Source organism: Spodoptera frugiperda, chromosome 9 (assembly GCF_023101765.2).
Source record: "Spodoptera frugiperda isolate SF20-4 chromosome 9, AGI-APGP_CSIRO_Sfru_2.0, whole genome shotgun sequence".
In the NCBI taxonomy this organism is placed as follows: domain Eukaryota; kingdom Metazoa; phylum Arthropoda; class Insecta; order Lepidoptera; family Noctuidae; genus Spodoptera; species Spodoptera frugiperda.
The window spans coordinates 11,330,310-11,349,128 of NC_064220.1; the positions used below are offsets into that span (position 1 = coordinate 11,330,310).

The window sequence follows — 18,819 nt, forward strand, 5'->3', positions numbered from 1 at the left end:
AATGTACTGAAAGGTCATACAAAGCGAGACCATGATAAACTGGTTTTGTATAGCTTGATGTGTAACAGAGACGATACATTTGTACGTAATACTTCCCGCGACTGTTATTAATGCCGTTTCAACCACTGCTCGGCTCCCTATCCATCGTAGCGTGATGTGATATAGCCTTATAAATGGACTATCCAACGCAAATATATTCAATTCGAAACAGCAGTTTCGGTGATTACGGCGTTCAAACAAAAATACTATTCAGCTTTTTAATATTACTAGCGACCAGTCCCAGCTTCGTAATGGTGATATATTATATATGTATAATACATATAAACCTTCCTTTTGAATCACTATTTACCTATTAAAAAAACTGCATCAACATCCGTTGCGTAGCTTTAAAGATTTAAGCATACAAAGGTACATAAGTGTGGGAGAGCCATGCTTCGGCACGAATAGGCCGGCTCGACCGGAGTGATACCACGGCCTTACAGAAAACCGACGTGAAACAACGCTTGCGTTATGTTTCGTTATGTGAGTGAGGTTACCGGAGGCCCAATTCCCCCCTTCCCAATCTTCCCTATCCCCGATTCCCGAACAACAACCCTTAAATTCCTAACTCTCAACGCACTTGTAACGCCTCTGGTGTTTCAAGTGTCCATGGGCGGCGGCGATTGCTTACCATCAGGTAATACGTCTGCTCTATTACCGGCGTGTTTCATAAAAAAAAAAACAGGTAGAAAGAAAGCGACTTTGTATTATACTATGTACTGAATATTGATCCTTTTTTACAGGTTATCAGAACGTACATTCTCTCTATGGGGATACATGGCGAGTCATCTGAACGAGTACAAGAATCCCTTGTACAACCCTAAGTCTCATCCTGATGTACTAAAACCAGACTTAAGTGCACAGAGCATAAGGTACATTTTCAATTAATGACAAATGTCTTCACCGCACGGCTACACATCAAGCTATGCAAAACCAATGTAAACTGAACTTCAAATGTACAGAAAGTTCATACAAAGCGAGACTATATTAAACTTGTTTGTATAATTTGATGTGTAACTGTGTGTTTAATAAACATCGGGTTAATTACGATTAGGGTAATGTTAAACTACTGTAGTTAACAAAATTTTCTTGTTCTCATGAGTTGGGAAGGGAGTTAGGAATTGAGTTTACCACCAGGATAACTAGTGCCGCGAAAGGTCTCCTATCCAATAAACTATTATTGTACAATTACTAGAAATTAGACAGTCATTAGACAAACAGGCTACATTAGCGGTATCTGTTGAGCAGAAAGCGGTAGTTATCATTGAAATGGTGCGCATACGCAGGTTCTGGCGCGGCATGTACTGCCGACACGAGAGTGGCGTCCACCCCAGGGAGGCCCTGGCGGACCTCCTCCCCGCCGCCGTGGACCACACCTCCGCGCTGCACCTGCACATCAACTACCTCACCAAGGTACATACACTACACACACTCACTACTTACACTGGCAGACCTCCTCCCCTGATCCGGAGCTGCGGACTACCTAGCGGGTTTACCGGGGCTCCGGCCCGAAAAGCAGGAGAAGGAACGGGGTGGTTTTTAGTCAGTAAGAGTCTGACACTCCCTCTCGCCTTGCCCAAGGCGGGAGAAGTCATTGGATGATTTTCACCCCTTAAAAAAAAAAAAGACCTCCTCCCCGTACACCATAAAAATAATGGAATATCGTAAAACGGGGTGAATAGATACACGAATGGGGTAAATAAATGTTAGAACATTTTCCCAACATTTAGGGTCAATTTATACTAGCGCAAAGTCGAAGCGCATCGAAGTGTCTTTCCAAAACTGAACATAACAAATTCAACCTTAACTCCACAGCGTAACGCACACATTACTTCTGAGATTTTAAAAATGCGCACGTACAAAGTTTCGACTCTGCGCTGGTATAAATTGACCCTTACGCTGTGGAGTTAAGGTTGAATTTGTTATGTGCAGTTTTGGATAGACGCTTCGACTCTGCGCTAGTATAAATTGACCCTTACCCTGTGGAGTTAAGGTTGAATTTGTTATGTGCAGTTTTGGATAAAGGGTTCGACTCTGCGCTACTATAAATTGACCCTTACCCTGTGGAGTTAAGGTTGAATTTGTTATGTGCAGTTTTGGATAGACGTTTCAACTCACCGCTAGTATAAATTGACCCTTATTCACCAGTGTTCTGTATCTATTCAAGTCTCGAATCCAATTCACCTTGTTTTATTTAATGTATGTTTCAGAGAATTACTACATTCAAGAATTTGCTGTCCGGGAAGAAGGGGGACAAAAGCAAAGATACGGCTGTGGTCAACTATCAGAATGGAAACGTTAACTCGGTCGAGATCGAAACTAAGACTGAAGCTCTACAAATTGATAACAAGTGAGTCCGTCAAAACTCCCTTTTATCCCCGAAGGGGTAGGCAGAGGTGCACATTACGGCACGTAATGCCACTATACAATGTACACCCACTTTTCACCATTTGTGTTTTAAGTCCCATGTAATAGGGGGTGAGCCTATTGCCATATACTGGGAATCGAACCCTTTGTCCCGCAGTCGCACTTGCGACCATTCGCAGGCAGTCAAAACTATATCTTTGTTTTTTAAAAGGTTTTATTTAGCTTATCCCGTTTATTTGTTTGGTTTAGGTCTTAGGTAATAGGGATATTACCTCCTTCCTGACGATAGATTGCACTGAATTGTTACACCCTCTTAATACTCACAAAATTTCGCATTTGTGATATTAGTAAGATTTATTGTTTGTAATTTTAATCCTTTGAATGTTTGCAGATTACTATACGAGTCTGGCGGCACTCTATCGGAGTTGGAGTGTGCGAACCATGACCACCCGCTGAAGGAAGTCTCAGCGCCTCCCAAGCCAGATAAAATACCTCTCATTACTGAGGTAAACTGCTACTACATATATTTTCTCCTATGTTCACTGTTCACTAACACTTTCACATCACATTGCACTTTGCCTGCACGGTTGGTGCGGTGGCTGGGCAACTGGCTGCCATGCAACGTGTAGCGGGTTCGATTCCCGCACGGAGCTACTCTTTGTGTGATCCACAAATTGTTGTTTCGGGTCTGGGTGTCATGTGCATGTGAAATTATATGTTTGTAAACGCACCCACGACACAGGAGAAAATCCTAGCGCGGGGCAACGTTTTTTTAAAAAATAAAAAAAAAACTTTCACATCACATTCCACTCACACGCATTAATTCCTAACTCGACCAGTTTCAAGACACGTAGGGGCTCATAGCTGTTCGAATTACGTCGTCGATACAGTAACGTGGGTTAACCGAAATAATAATAGTAACCCATCTTAAACTAAAATATCTATGTCGATGTTTGTTTTTGACAGAAACTCCATGCAACTTAAAGTCGAAAATCGATTGAATCGATCGAAAAATCGTTTGTATCGATCGATTTTAGATGTAGATCGGTTATTATAATTGAGTAGAGGCGAGAGTTACAATAATATTAAAAAAGAAATTTGCTAATTACTATGTTATCGGCTTACTCACGTAATTGTTTGACGAGGAACTCGACTAGTTTCAAGCCATGCTAGAGGCTCATATTCATGTATCGCGACACACGACGCGGCGATTGTCGCGCTGCTACTGGCAATAACATAGTAAGCCGATAACATAGTAATTAATTTAGTATGTCTCACGAAAGTTACAATAAAGAAATTTGTGTTCGTAGAAGGCGAGTGATTCGATACCAGCAAACTTGGCGTTGTTAGAGCAGGAAGTGAACACCGTGGCGTTAGACTGGAAGAGTATCAAGAATGTTACTGAGTGCAGCTGTTCCACTCCTCTAGACCACTTCAGCAGGAAGGTAAGCCATCAACGATGTGAACTCGATTCTGTAAAAAAATGGAGTTTAGCATTGTATGTAACAGTAAAGGCTTAAATAAATAAAGATTTGTGTAATACATATATTTATATAGCACTGTTTAATAATGGCACTATACCTTGTGTGCAGCACCACTGCTGGGGCTGCGGGCGCTGCGTGTGCACGCGCTGCATCGCGGCGCGCGCCCCCCTCCCCGGCCTGCACGCGCCCCGCGCCGCCCCCCTCTGCGCCGCCTGCTGCCCCCGCACGCCCGACCACTGCCCGCCCGGTCAGTACTACCCCCATTTTACCTGAACACAACCCCTCGCACCCAGACTACTGCACGCCCGGTCACTACTACCCCTCTCTTACCTGACCACTACCAATCTCCCCCTCGCACCCCGACTACTGCCCGCCCGGTCACTACTACCCCCCTCTTACCTGACCACTACCAAACTCCCCCTCGCACCCCGACTACTGCCCGTCTGGTTACTACTACCCCTCTCTTACCTGACCACTACCAATCTCCCCCTCGCACCCCGACTACGGCCCGCCCGGTCACCACTACCCCCCCTCTTACCTGACCACTACCAATCTCCCCTCGCACCCCGACCACTGCCCACCCGGTCACTACTACCCCTCTCTTACCTGACCACAACCAAACTCCCCCTCGCACCCCGACTACTGCCCGCCCGGTCAGTACTACCCCCATTTTACCTGACCACAACCAAACTCCCCCTCGCACCCCGACTACTACACTCCCGGTCACTACTACCCCCCTCTTACCTGACCACTACCAAACTCCCCCTCGCACCCCGACTACTGCCCGTCTGGTTACTACTACCCCTCTCTTACCTGACCACTACCAATCGCCCCCTCGCACCCCGACCACTGCCCACCCGGTCACTACTACCCCTCTCTTACCTGACCACTACCAATCTCCCCCTCGCACCCCGACCACTGCCCGCCCGGTCACTACTACCCCTCTCTTACCTGACCACTACCAATCCCCCCTCGCAGCCCGACTACTGCCCGCCCGGACAGTACCACCCCTCTTACCTGACCACTACCAATCTCCCCCTCGCACCCCGACCACTGCCCACCCGGTCACTACTACCCCTCTCTTACCTGACCACTACCAATCTCCCCCTCGCACCCCGACCACTGCCCACCCGGTCACTACTACCCCTCTCTTACCTGACCACTACCAATCTCCCCCTCGCACCCCGACTACGGCCCGCCCGGTCACCACTACCCCTCTCTTACCTGACCACTACCAATCTCCCCCTCGCACCCAGACTACTGCGCGCCCGGTCACTACTACCCCTCTCTTACCTGACCACTACCAATCTCCCCCTCGCACCCCGACCACTGCCCACCCGGTCACTACTACCCCTCTCTTACCTGACCACTACCAATCTCCCCCTCGCACCCCGACCACTGCACGCCCGGTCACTACTACCCCTCTCTTACCTGACCACTACCAATCTCCCCCTCGCACCCCGACTACGGCCCGCCCGGTCACCACTACCCCTCTCTTACCTGACCACTACCAATCTCCCCCTCGCACCCCGACCACTGCCCACCCGGTCACTACTACCCCTCTCTTACCTGACCACTACCAATCTCCCCCTCGCACCCCGACCACTGCCCACCCGGTCACTACTACCCCTCTCTTACCTGACCACTACCAATCTCCCCCTCGCACCCCGACCACTGCCCGCCCGGTCACTACTACCCCTCTCTTACCTGACCACTACCAATCTCCCCCTCGCACCCCGACCACTGCCCGCCCGGTCACTACTACCCCTCTCTTACCTGACCACTACCAATCTCCCCCTCGCACCCCGACCACTGCCCGCCCGGTCACTACTACCCCTCTCTTACCTGACCACTACCAATCCCCCCTCGCAGCCCGACTACTGCCCGCCCGGACAGTACCACCCCTCTTACCTGACCACTACCAATCTCCCCCTCGCACCCCGACCACTGCCCACCCGGTCACTACTACCCCTCTCTTACCTGACCACTACCAATCTCCCCTCGCACCCCGACCACTGCCCACCCGGTCACTACTACCCCTCTCTTACCTGACCACTACCAATCTCCCCCTCGCACCCCGACTACGGCCCGCCCGGTCACTACTACCCCTCTCTTACCTGACCACTACCAATCTCCCCCTCGCACCCCGACCACTGCCCACCCGGTCACTACTACCCCTCTCTTACCTGACCACTACCAATCTCCCCCTCGCACCCCGACCACTGCCCACCCGGTCACTACTACCCCTCTCTTACCTGACCACTACCAATCTCCCCCTCGCACCCCGACTACTGCCCGCCCGGTCACTACTACCCCTCTCTTACCTGACCACTACCAATCTCCCCCTCGCACCCCGACTACGGCCCGCCCGGTCACTACTACCCCTCTCTTACCTGACCACTACCAATCTCCCCCTCGCACCCCGACTACGGCCCGCCCGGTCACCACTACCCCCCCTCTTACCTGACCACTACCAATCTCCCCCTCGCACCCAGACTACTGCACGCCCGGTCACTACTACCCCTCTCTTACCTGACCACTACCAATCTCCCCCTCGCACCCCGACTACTGCCCGCCCGGTCAGTACTACCCCCATTTTACCTGAACACAACCAAACTCCCCCTCGCACCCCGACTACTGCCCGCCCGGTCAGTACTACCCCTCTCTTACCTGACCACTACCAATCTCCCCCTCGCACCCCGACCACTGCCCGCCCGGTCACTACTACCCCTCTCTTACCTGACCACTACCAATCTCCCCCTCGCACCCCGACCACTGCCCACCCGGTCACTACTACCCCTCTCTTACCTGACCACTACCAATCTCCCCCTCGCACCCCGACCACTGCCCACCCGGTCACTACTACCCCTCTCTTACCTGACCACTACCAATCTCCCCCTCGCACCCCGACCACTGCCCGCCCGGTCACTACTACCCCTCTCTTACCTGACCACTACCAATCCCCCCTCGCAGCCCGACTACTGCCCGCCCGGACAGTACCACCCCTCTTACCTGACCACTACCAATCTCCCCCTCGCACCCCGACCACTGCCCACCCGGTCACTACTACCCCTCTCTTACCTGACCACTACCAATCTCCCCTCGCACCCCGACCACTGCCCACCCGGTCACTACTACCCCTCTCTTACCTGACCACTACCAAACTCCCCCTCGCACCCCGACTACTGCCCGCCCGGACAGTACCACCCCTCTTACCTGACCACTACCAATCTCCCCCTCGCACCCCGACCACTGCCCACCCGGTCACTACTACCCCTCTCTTACCTGACCACTACCAATCTCCCCTCGCACCCCGACCACTGCCCACCCGGTCACTACTACCCCTCTCTTACCTGACCACTACCAATCTCCCCTCGCACCCCGACCACTGCCCGCCCGGTCACTACTACCCCTCTCTTACCTGACCACTACCAATCTCCCCCTCGCACCCCGACCACTGCCCGCCCGGTCACTACTACCCCTCTCTTACCTGACCACTACCAATCCCCCCTCGCAGCCCGACTACTGCCCGCCCGGACAGTACCACCCCTCTTACCTGACCACTACCAATCTCCCCCTCGCACCCCGACCACTGCCCACCCGGTCACTACTACCCCTCTCTTACCTGACCACTACCAATCTCCCCTCGCACCCCGACCACTGCCCACCCGGTCACTACTACCCTCTCTTACCTGACCACTACCAATCTCCCCCTCGCACCCCGACCACTGCCCGCCCGGTCACTACTACCCCTCTCTTACCTGACCACTACCAATCCCCCCTCGCAGCCCGACTACTGCCCGCCCGGACAGTACCACCCCTCTTACCTGACCACTACCAATCCCCCCTCGCAGCCCGACTACTGCCCGCCCGGACAGTACCACCCCTCTTACCTGACCACTACCAATCTCCCCTCGCACCCCGACCACTGCCCACCCGGTCACTACTACCCCTCTCTTACCTGACCACTACCAATCTCCCCCTCGCACCCCGACCACTGCCCGCCCGGTCACTACTACCCCTCTCTTACCTGACCACTACCAATCCCCCCTCGCAGCCCGACTACTGCCCGCCCGGACAGTACCACCCCTCTTACCTGACCACTACCAATCTCCCCCTCGCACCCTGACTACTGCCCGCCCACTCAGTACCTCCCCCCACCCCTTTACCTGATCAACTGATCATTACCAATTTCCCCCTCGTACTCCGACCACAATAGCACATCAGTAACACTGGATTACCAGTGATTATATTTGACCAGCAAGCGTGGTGATTAATGCTCAAACCTCCATGTGAGAAGAGGCCTTTGGTCAGCAGTGGCCGGGTGATTTTTCAAAAAACTTTAACTTTTATTTAACAAATCATTAATCTCCCGCGTTATTAAGCACCGTGTTAGCTTATTATCATCCTTATTTTTGTTGGATTGGTTGAGAGCAGTGTCAAAGCTATTGAAACCAAATTTTAAGTTTCAATCGGCGGAATTGTTAACTTTTGGTTAAGGATAATGACGCTGTTGACATTTTGTGATTTTTTTCGGAAAACCACCCGGCCACTTATAGGCTGTTGATCATTAGATCAAGCTGGCATCTAGCTTCATTCAGTGTACCATAGATTTTTGTTTAGAAAAGAACAAACAAGAAGCTAAACTTTTGAATGACAATATTTTATAGAATGATTTTTTTATTTTTTATTTTGCAGACATAGTGACGCCAGCAAACTGAAGAATTCAATATTTAGAAAGATAAATAATTGTTCCCCATGCTGTGGTTAAAAATGTTTACAAACATTGACAAAACAATTTAGAATTGTATCCAATACGTAAGAAAATGTTGTTTCCTTTTTTTGTAAGCATTTTTAACAGCAACGTAAGACTATTAAGTTTTAAATGTAATTCGCAAAGTATTTTCTGTAATTATTTCAAGTAATGAAGAAATTCTATTTAATTATGAGTGTAATTTGAATATACTAAGTATATTGGAAACTCGAGTTACCAACACTGCTTTATAGGTATGTAAATAAAATAAATATCAGCCTATAATTATATCGCTTCTCGGCAAAAACGAGTTAGGAAATGAGCAGAGTTGCTTATCAAGAAGTTTCGTTTCACTTCATTCATGTTTATTAAGGTTTAAAAATGTTACATTGGCGCTTATCAGATTACGAACTTTGAACCATTTTTATGCTTGAAAAGCGAACATCTTAACTAGGAATCATTACATGACATGTTTGTTTGTATGTATATGTCATATAAAGATATTTTGTATATATTGGAAATAATGTTCATTACTTCTACCATGAGTTTGAAGTTTAGGAAACAGAGAGTAAAGTTCCCTAGGAAAAGGAGGATCCTCCGACCAGGCGAGGTGATCAGCCTGGCGGGCTTTCTGCCCAACTGTTGTTCGTTGGGATTTTCTATCCGTGTTAATTCGCATGTAAACTTCATAATATGTGCGATGCAGGATATTTGTGACGTCATCCGTAGATTTTGCTCGTCGATAGTCTATGTGCGACTTCTGTCATCTGTCACTTGTTACTTGTCAATGTGTCGCCACAGAAGTAATAGTATTTGTCGATAGTCGCTAACGACGACGTAAATTTTTTGTAAGACAAATTTTACGTCTCTACCGGTCACCTGTGGAACTAAAATTTGCCATACAAAACATGTACCTACCTCGTCGCTAGCGACTATCGACAAATACTATTGCTTCAAACTCATGGTAGAGGTAGTATCTATATTGTTCACCTATCAGGAACGTTAAGAAAATATCTGCATCTTTTGAGTTAGTGGTAATTAAAATTAGTTTGAATGTTTCCAAGTGTGTACTACTACGAAAAGGCTAGAAATAAAATATAATAAAAAAAAGTTACTTTAAAAATGTAAGATAAATATGTTTCCAATACTCCTATTGAACTAAGATTATTCCTAATTCCTCACATCTTTGTAGAATACTGTTGTCACCTAGATCGTTGATCGACTCATATTAATTTGACTGTTAAGCCGAACATCCACGGCCAGCTAAAATTGTGTTTAACGCAAAGCTAAGCTGATGTTTGTGACACTGGCTCAACTATGCGAGCTACACTAAGCTAGCGGTGGCCTGTTTCGCTTAAACATTGAGTGCCAAATATATATATATTTTTAATCTTTTATTCTTTGTTTACATCGCAATGATACACTACAACAGGTGGAGAAAATAAAATAAAATTGATTCGGCCCCATCCCATACTAACGTAATTTGCTCTGAGTGGCTATTGCGAGTTAGTTTTACGTTAACGCGATCAACACGTTTAGGAAATTCGGCGCTCTAATTGGCCAGCTCCAAGCTAATCAACCAATCAGAGAGCTAAACACGGTGACGTGTCAAACAAACTCGCACTAGACATTCTAGTCTATAGTAGATAATAGAATAGAATTTGGTCTGTAAATAGATGTCACTTCGCTCTATACGTAGCAAACTACGAGACATATTGATTGACTTACACCCGAATACTGAAATGCTACTCAATTTTAAGTTGTACTTAAATATCGTGCTATCTCTGTCATTTTATAAAGAATTGATAGGGATAGAACTAGTTTTGACAGCGTCTTAAAATTGAGTAGCGTTTGAGTATTCGGACATTAGTTACTCGGCAATCGCATATATGATTACTCCACGAGGCAATCCAATAATAAAAAAAATATTTATAAGATTTTTTTTCTCTGATTTAATGTTTCTTAATATTCTTACGCCCAATAGATCCACTATGTATAAGTACAACTTAGATTTTATGTTTTATTTTATAAGTGTAAAGTTCCAAACTTATTTTGTAAATATAAACGAATTTATTATAATTATTATATGTTGGTTTATCTACTACTTATCACAGTTCGTTGCACACGGAGAAGTGTATATTTTAATTAAATAATGTAGCTAATCCATATGTTTTGTAAATACGTGTATCGTTTTATTTAGTATAGAGAAATATAAAATTAAATATGTGTATATATCAGTAGACGAAGATTTTTATTCAATAGATAACATACAGGTGTAAATGGAACGCTCCGTAGATGGTAAAATAATCTAGATTTATTTTCAAATTCAATGTCCATATTATATAATCATAGTTGTAATTAACTGCTTAATGGTTGTTTCTTCGTGAAAAAACCAACACGTGTAACACTAAAATAAAAAAGATAAAAAGTAGGAGTGTTCCGTGTACGCCTGTAAATTCTTTCTTTCTTCTTTTTTTAAAACGTTGCCCCACACTAGGATTTTCTCCTGTATCGTTTACAAACATACAAGTTCATATAGACAACACACCCAGACCCGAAACAACAATTTGTGGATCACACAAAGAGTTGCTCCGTGCAGGAATCGAACCTGCTACACGTTGCGCGGCAGCCAGTTGCCCAGCCACCGCACCAACCGGGTCCGTCAAATTATGTCCTGAGTATGATGATTGAAGTCATAATCCCAAGCTGAGGAAGTTGTTAGGAAGATTTTTAGAAAATTGAATAGATCAACATTATACCAATTCCAGGGGCCGAAACAGGTCAGTAAAGTCAGTAAAAGTCAGTATTTTTGGACCTGGTCAGTAAAAGTCAGTATTTTTGAAAATCGGTCAGTATTGTCAGTATTTTTCGATTTGCCCAGTGATGACTGATGATATCTGAGGGCTGCTTTGCACTTTGCATGCTCTATATACACTGGGCACAAAATTTTTTGTTCCAAGTGTATGTGGATGATCTACGTAGTATATATTGCAGCTGACTTAAAAAAAAATACTTACTAATTTTTTTTTTTAAATCAGTATTTCTTTGTTCTAATTTTGTGTAATTTAACTCATGCATGTTTGTTACAGCTTCATACTGGTGATTTGTTAATGTGTGTACCTTGCCTGTGTGTGTGCTTTAATTTATCACTAACAAAATAATAGACTCTATCTCTATACATATCAAAACAAGTAATTATGGGTAAGTGCAAATTTAATGAAGACTGGCTTAAAAAAAAGATAAAAATGGACATATTGTGTGTGAGTGGGGAAAAAAAGAGGACAGTGATACAGGTTTTTTTGTTTTGTGTGTCTTAAAAAGTTTTCGATTGCTTGGGGCTTTGAAGCTATCGAACAACACGCATCAACACAAAAACACAAGGAACAGTGTAAAGTAAAGTTGACAGCATCTCAATTGCATATGACAAGTTTGCGACCCAATGAAAAACCCATCGAAGAACAACCAAGTACTTCTAAACCTGAAAATAGCCAAAGAAGTTGTGTACAATTATATAGTGTCAAAGATGGGGCCACAAGAGCAGAAATTTTGTGGGCTATGAAAATGGTGGTCTCTGATTTTCCAATAGAGCCCTCATGCGATTCTATAAAGGAACTATTTTCAGCTATGTTTCCAAATTCACTACCATCAGATTTTTCTATGTCTACTACCAAAGCAAGATATTTAATTTGTGATGCTATAGCTCCATATTTTAGGCAAGAAATGATGAAGGACTACAAAGACTCCTATGTTTCGCTATGTTTCGATGAAACTTGCAATGCAGCATCAAAAAAGGAGCTTCAGGTGGCCATAAAATATTGGTCTCCGATTAAAGAAATGATAATAACGACACATTTAGAAACTTTCTTAATTGGTAAAGCTACCGCAGAGGATATTTATTCTAAGCTGAATGAAGCAATGGACAACGCTCAACTATCCCGCAAAAGGCTTCTGATGCTAGGCTGTGACGGGCCCAATGTGAATAAAGCGGTTACAAGATTGATGAACGATTCTTTAATTCTGTTGGGCAGACGGAAATTAGCTGATATAGGAACATGTAACATTCACACTGTACACAATGCCTTTCTTAAGGCTTTGATGGAGTTTGGTGAAAGCGTATCTGACTTTATATTTCAAATTCACAACTTTTTCGATGGTTGGCCTGCTCGCTGGGAAGAATATGAAATTATTCAAGACAAGTTAAATTTGCCAAACCATCGCTTCATTAAGCACGTTTCTTCACGTTGGCTCACTATGGGGCCTGCTGCTGAACGCGTTTTAGAGCAATGGCCTGCAATAATTGAGTATTTCACTAAACATCTACCTAAAAAACAGACTAATACATCCCAAAACTTTAAAAACATCTATAACTTCATCAATCAAAAGCTAGCAAAAGCAGAAATAATGTTTGTAGTGTTCAGTGTAAAGATGTTCGTGAAAGTCACTGGTTTCTTCCAGCGTGAAGAGCCATTGGTTCACATGATTCATGAAGAATTAAAGAAACTCGTGAGAACCATTTTTAATCGGTTTTGTGTAAAAAGCGCGCCTACGTCAGTTGAAGGTCTAAATGAAAAATATTACGTTCCTCTTCAAGATATTGTGCTAGAAGATTCAATCAGAGAATTATTGGAGACCGCTCAAGAACGTGATAGAGTAACATTTTTACACAAAGTAAAAAATCATTACGTCGCCGCTTGCAAACATCTGCTAACAAAAACGTCAATGGATTATTCTTTAATAAAATACTTGGCAATATTGAACCCTAAAAAACAAAATTCAGAAACGTGTCATAAAGACTTTTTAAAAATTGCAAACACTTTGCCGGTTGCGTTTGAAGAAACGGCACTAACAAACGAATGTCTTTTGTTGATGCAACATCAAAAAGGAAATCAAGAAGAACAAAGGATTGAAACTTACTGGGGCAATATTTTTAAAAGGACCTTTGATAACGGAGAAAAAATATTCCCCAACCTGGAACACATTGTAAAGGCCGCATTAGCACTGTCGCATGGCAATGCAGATGTGGAAAGGGGCTTTTCATGTTCGGGTAGAATTTTAACACCAGAAAGGGCTAACATGTGTCAGAGGACCCTTGATGCGCATTTGACAGTTAAATCGGCACTAAAAAACATGTACGAAAACAAGATTCATTTAGTCCCTTTAACACATGAATTGATGAAATTAGCCAGAACGGCATATATAAGATATAAAACATATTGTGAAGAACAGAAGCAAAAAGAAGAAATAAAGCTCGAAAAGAAAAGAAATGAGGAACTTGATAGAGAAAAAAAGAACTTAAGAGAAAGTACGAAGAAACTAAGACGATTATTGAAGAAGGTGAGACAACGCTAAAAAAAAATAAGAGAAGAAGAAAAAATTAAGAGGGAGACAATTGACAGGTAGATATAGCACGCTTTGTGATTGTTTCTAATTGGTTTGTTTGTGTTTATTTCTATGCACGATTTCGCAATGTAATTAATTATTATTTCCAGATTAATTAAAAATGCAAATGCCATGTTGAAGGGCGGAATCAAAGAAAAAGACATGGTTTCCGTAAATATGGCAAAATCTCTGCTAGAAACTGTAGTAAAGGAGAGAAAAGAAGAAGAAGAACAACAAATACAAGAGGAAGAAAAAATATAAAAAATCGTAGATAAGAAGAAAAAAACACTTATAACAAACTTCTTTAAGAAAACTTAATTTTAAATGTTATGTTTATTTTAATGGAACTTCTCTGTACTTTTTTTCTTTCTCATAGTCATTTGATTTTAGTGTTCACTATATGTATAATTTTGCACGAATGCGCATGACTCACTTGTAATACAATAACAATTACTAACAATAAAAAAAGCTTTTTAACACAATAAAAAGGCGGTGCTGGTTGGCTATGGGGATGGTGGAGGCCAATAACTGAAAATAAGCTTTTTATTTCACACCATTCACCCGAAAAACGGTTTGGAAATGGTCAGTATTTGGTCAGTATTTTTGAATTTTTGGTCAGTAAAATCAGTATTTTCGACCATAGAACTTGTTTCGGCCCCTGCAATTCACAAAACTGGCGAAAAGTCCCTTCTTCTTTGGGGAATAAAAAGTAAAATGTACATAACTAGTTATGTTATTTATAACATTTAATAAATTGGTGTAAAGTGACAATTAAAACTAACGACCAATTAGTGCAGTAATTGGAACCGTATGAGTATACGGTCCAATCTCTTCGACCAAGTTTCATTAGGACACAATGTTTCGCCGAGCGCTGCTGTTTCTCTCTGTTATTTATTCATTGCAGTATTGCAATGGACAGACAGAAGCTCCCGAGAAGAACCGTATGATGGGGATTGACGCTGTTCACGACAACAACGTGAAAATCGACAAAGATACTATAATTACACGTAATTTGAAATTGGAGAAACGGAACCGCGGACCGAAGTGTATGTTATTTTTTGTAACTCTTCTGGCAACAACAGGCCTTTTTTGATGACGGGGGGAAACCTTCAAAAGGCGCCTAGCTTTTTGGGGATAAAAGACTAGGGAGTGTGGAATTTTTACCTCACTAAAATCACCCCGGTGGTGGCCAACTACATCACCTGTAAGGGGCACCGGGTCCTCTTAATAGACCTGCTCCAGAGCCCCTAAGGAGACGTGTGTCACCCATGAGCCTCATTGCACGGCAGCATGTGACCATTGTGCCACCGTCTTTCCTGAGGTCACTGGTTGGGCGCCCAGAGTCCCCACTCTATGCGCCCGTGGTCCCTCAAAGGACGGCTTGCAGTTTCGGCGTATTAGGCGTCAAGGTGGTTGCCTCCTCGACGCCTTCTACGAGCAGGATCAGCCCTCTCGCGATCCCGCTCAGCAGCCTTCTTTTGGGACTTTACCGTCTCACAAAAGGAGGCTACATCTCTCCAATTTTCTGTCTCCATCAACATACCCTTAACTGCTGCTGACAGAGACAGGTCTCGCCCGATCTTGGTAACCAGGACCCGCCCCTCAGACACCCACGCTGGGCACTCCTCCAGCGTGTGTTGTGCGGAATCCGGGTTACCTCCACAGTGGGGATTATTTGCCGTGACCTCTCGTTCGTTCATGTCCGTTGCGCACTCTTCACTCTTCAGCCAGGTGGCAACAACAGACCTAAAAGCTGTTGCCGAAAAATTTCAAACCTGTTTATTAATTAATTTAATATTATTAATCACTTGTTTAATAATTCATACATACATAACCTCACGCCTGTCTCCCATGGGGGTAGGCAGAGACAATGGAATGCCAATTCCTACGAATCTTACATACTTCTTTCGCTTCATCAACAGTCATCAGTCTTTTCATGTATGCTCGTCGGTCAAGGGATTCAAAGTGAATTCAAGAAAGCTTTAATTAGTTAGACATTAGCGCTACAAATATTTATTAACTTATGTGTGTTTTTTTTTAAGCGGATTCTAATAAAAATGTGGATGAAAAAGAGCCAGACTGGTCTTATGCGAGTTTCCCTAAAGAAATTTCGGAACACGTTGAGAACTTTAAAAAGAACATGAGCGAGTGTTTGAAGGAAGTGCAGTCTAGTGACAAGAGGCCTGTCAAGCGTCTCTCTCCTAAAATGGAGTCTCCTGTTCATGGCGAATGTCTCATTGCCTGTGTTCTGAAACGCAACGGTGTTATTATTCATGGAAAAGTTAATAAAGGTAAAATATTTCATAAATATCATCACTTACCATCAGGTGAGATAGCGGCCAAACGTCGGCCCATTTAACAATTAAAAAAATAATAATAATAATTGTGTAAACACTTAAGGTACGCGTCCACAGGTCCGCGTCGTACGCATCGCACGCACCGCACGCAATTAATTTGAATTTGTCTTGTATAAAAAGTCATACAACTGCGTCCACTGTTCTGCATCGTACGGACCGCATCATCAGCAATGCCGACATGCGATACGTAACGATGACGTCATACGGAATGCGTACGATGTGTGCGATGCGTATGATGCGGGCCTGTGGACGCTTACCTTTACATGTAATGACCGCTACTGTGTTTTATTAAAAAAAAAAAAACGTTTTTATTAAAAAAAAAAAACTAGCTGATATTTATAATAACAGTAGTCTATGTTGCTCCTTAGTACATTAGCTAAGGAGTAACATAAACCGACGTGAAACAACGCTTGCGTTGTGTTTCGTTGTGTGAGTGAGGTTACCGGAGGCCCAATTCCCCCCTTTCCAATCTTCCCAATCCCCAATTCTTGAACCCTTAAATTAGCAAATTAAATCCGCCCATCACATACTCTGGGAGTGTGGTCTCTGGCAATCTGAGCGTAACGCTATGTTGGATAATTTAATTGTTTCATCAGGTGTAGTTTATTACACGGACCTTGTGGAGTCTCGAGCGAATTTCCGTGCGTTTAGGCGTTTTTGTCATACCTATTATTGGAAGCAAGTATAACAGCTCACGCATAGGACCCATTTAATATTAGCATTTAATATTTTAGTTTTAAGTAAAATTTCCGTGGTGCTTGGCGACTGGGCTTCTCCCAGTTGTGCAGTCTCTTTTGTGCCTTAAGGCTTAAGTCATCCTGTCTCCTGCATTAAATTCACCGAGGGAAGTGGAAACTATCGTTTTCTTTTCTTCTCCTCTAATAACATCTTCTGATTTGTTTCGTTGCGGGATCCAAGACAGTCATTCATTTCCCTGGGACGCGCCGGTTTTCAGTGTTCCGGTGTTTTCATGTTTGTATCTACTGTAGATCCTGGCTTACAGGAGTTGCAGCGGTATGGGAGGCTGTGGCGGGCTTGTCCCAAAAAAAAAAAAAATCGGTTTGATTGCAAAAAGTAAAAAAAAAAAAAATGCGGTGAGCTACCCTAAAGTGTCCCCATTAAAAACATGGACAACTTTTACAGCCTACCTTTCGATTGTACTCTATTTTTCAGATAACTTAATAGCTCTTGTAAGTAAGTTCTACTCTAAAGACACCAGGCTCATGAAGAAATTGGAGAAGAATTTGGATCGTTGTATCGAAATGAGTGTGCGTGCCCAAGACGACTGCACGTTGGCATCGCTGCTTAACGATTGCACTAACGACCTAATGGCCAGCAATAAACACAAATTAACGGTTAATTATTAAAAAATATCGTAGTTGTAATTGCTACGATAAAAATACATGTTAGTTTTATTTCTGCCCTTACTAACTAATTACATTACGACACGTAATGCCGCTAAACAATGTGCGATTGTACACCCAGTTTTCACCATTTGTGTTGTATGTCCCATGTAATATGGTCATATACTGGGCACAATACCTTTCCAACTCCGTGCTACTACTTACTGAGAAATTTTCGAAAAACCGAAACAAGCCCAGTAATACTTTTGCCCGACGCGGGAATCGAACCCGAGACCCCTTGCCCGGCAGTCGCACTTGCGACCACTCGACCAACTAGGCAGTCCCGTACTAACTCGTGTCGTGTATTGACACAATTTCTACCAGAATAGGAATTACATATTAAAAAAACGCGAGTTTTCGATATCGCGCTCACCTGAGGCTATGAGATGGCGAACATTTACGTAACAACGTGCCATTAAAAAATATACTTTTTGAGGTGCCATCAAAATTATAATTAATAGCGCCCTATGGTGAGTGAAAAACCGGTATTCCGCATCTCAACAGCAGACAACAAAAGATCAGTATCTATTTTTCTAGTAGGATCATCATCAGCCGCAACATTGTTTCACGTAAAATGTGACGTGACATACACAGTCTGAAGTCTTATTGTACGGGACATCATCAAATATTACTAACATTAAAGCCCCAATATTGTGAAGTTTAATTAATAACTTATTTTGTAAAGTTTAGGTATAAAGTAGATAAAGTACTTACATAGTATTGGTGGGTTAAAAATGTGTGTGCGTTGAATCGAAATGCATTGTAAAATTGTGCCCATAGACAATAATTTCTTATCTATTCAGGTAGCAACAACAGACCTAAAAGCTGTTGCCAAATCTAAAAAAAAATCTCAAACTTGTTTATTAATTTATTTAATATTATTAATCACTTCTTTAATAATTCATACATACATAACCTCACGCCTGTCTCCCATGAAGGTAGGTAGAGAAAATAGAATGCTAATTCTACGAATCTTACATACCTCTTTCGCTTCATCAACATTCATCAGTCTTTAGATAAAGTACATAGTATTGGTG

At 43.7% G+C, this 18,819-nt stretch overlaps 2 protein-coding genes across 3 annotated transcripts in view; both read left to right on the forward strand.

The window, feature by feature from the left end:
* LOC118271361 (myotubularin-related protein 6) overlaps nucleotides 1-9,719 on the forward strand; it is an 84,578-nt gene extending 74,859 nt beyond the window's left edge. For both annotated transcript variants that reach the window (XM_050696054.1, XM_050696053.1), the window contains exons 12-18: nucleotides 783-911; nucleotides 1,326-1,452; nucleotides 2,250-2,389; nucleotides 2,798-2,912; nucleotides 3,717-3,851; nucleotides 3,999-4,137; nucleotides 8,589-9,719. In XM_050696054.1, coding sequence (XP_050552011.1) covers nucleotides 783-911; nucleotides 1,326-1,452; nucleotides 2,250-2,389; nucleotides 2,798-2,912; nucleotides 3,717-3,851; nucleotides 3,999-4,137; nucleotides 8,589-8,611 — 808 coding nt within the window. In that variant the 3' untranslated portion in view covers nucleotides 8,612-9,719. The remainder of the gene's footprint in view (nucleotides 1-782; nucleotides 912-1,325; nucleotides 1,453-2,249; nucleotides 2,390-2,797; nucleotides 2,913-3,716; nucleotides 3,852-3,998; nucleotides 4,138-8,588) is intronic.
* Nucleotides 9,720-14,842: 5,123 nt separating this feature from the next.
* On the forward strand, nucleotides 14,843-17,781 carry LOC118270903 (uncharacterized). Its single transcript, XM_035586703.2, has 3 exons — nucleotides 14,843-15,068; nucleotides 16,065-16,313; nucleotides 17,553-17,781. The coding sequence occupies exons 1-3, from the start codon at nucleotides 14,879-14,881 to the stop codon at nucleotides 17,744-17,746; spliced, it is 633 nt and encodes a 210-aa protein (XP_035442596.1). The 5' UTR covers nucleotides 14,843-14,878; the 3' UTR covers nucleotides 17,747-17,781.
* The last annotated feature ends 1,038 nt before the right edge of the window (nucleotides 17,782-18,819 follow it).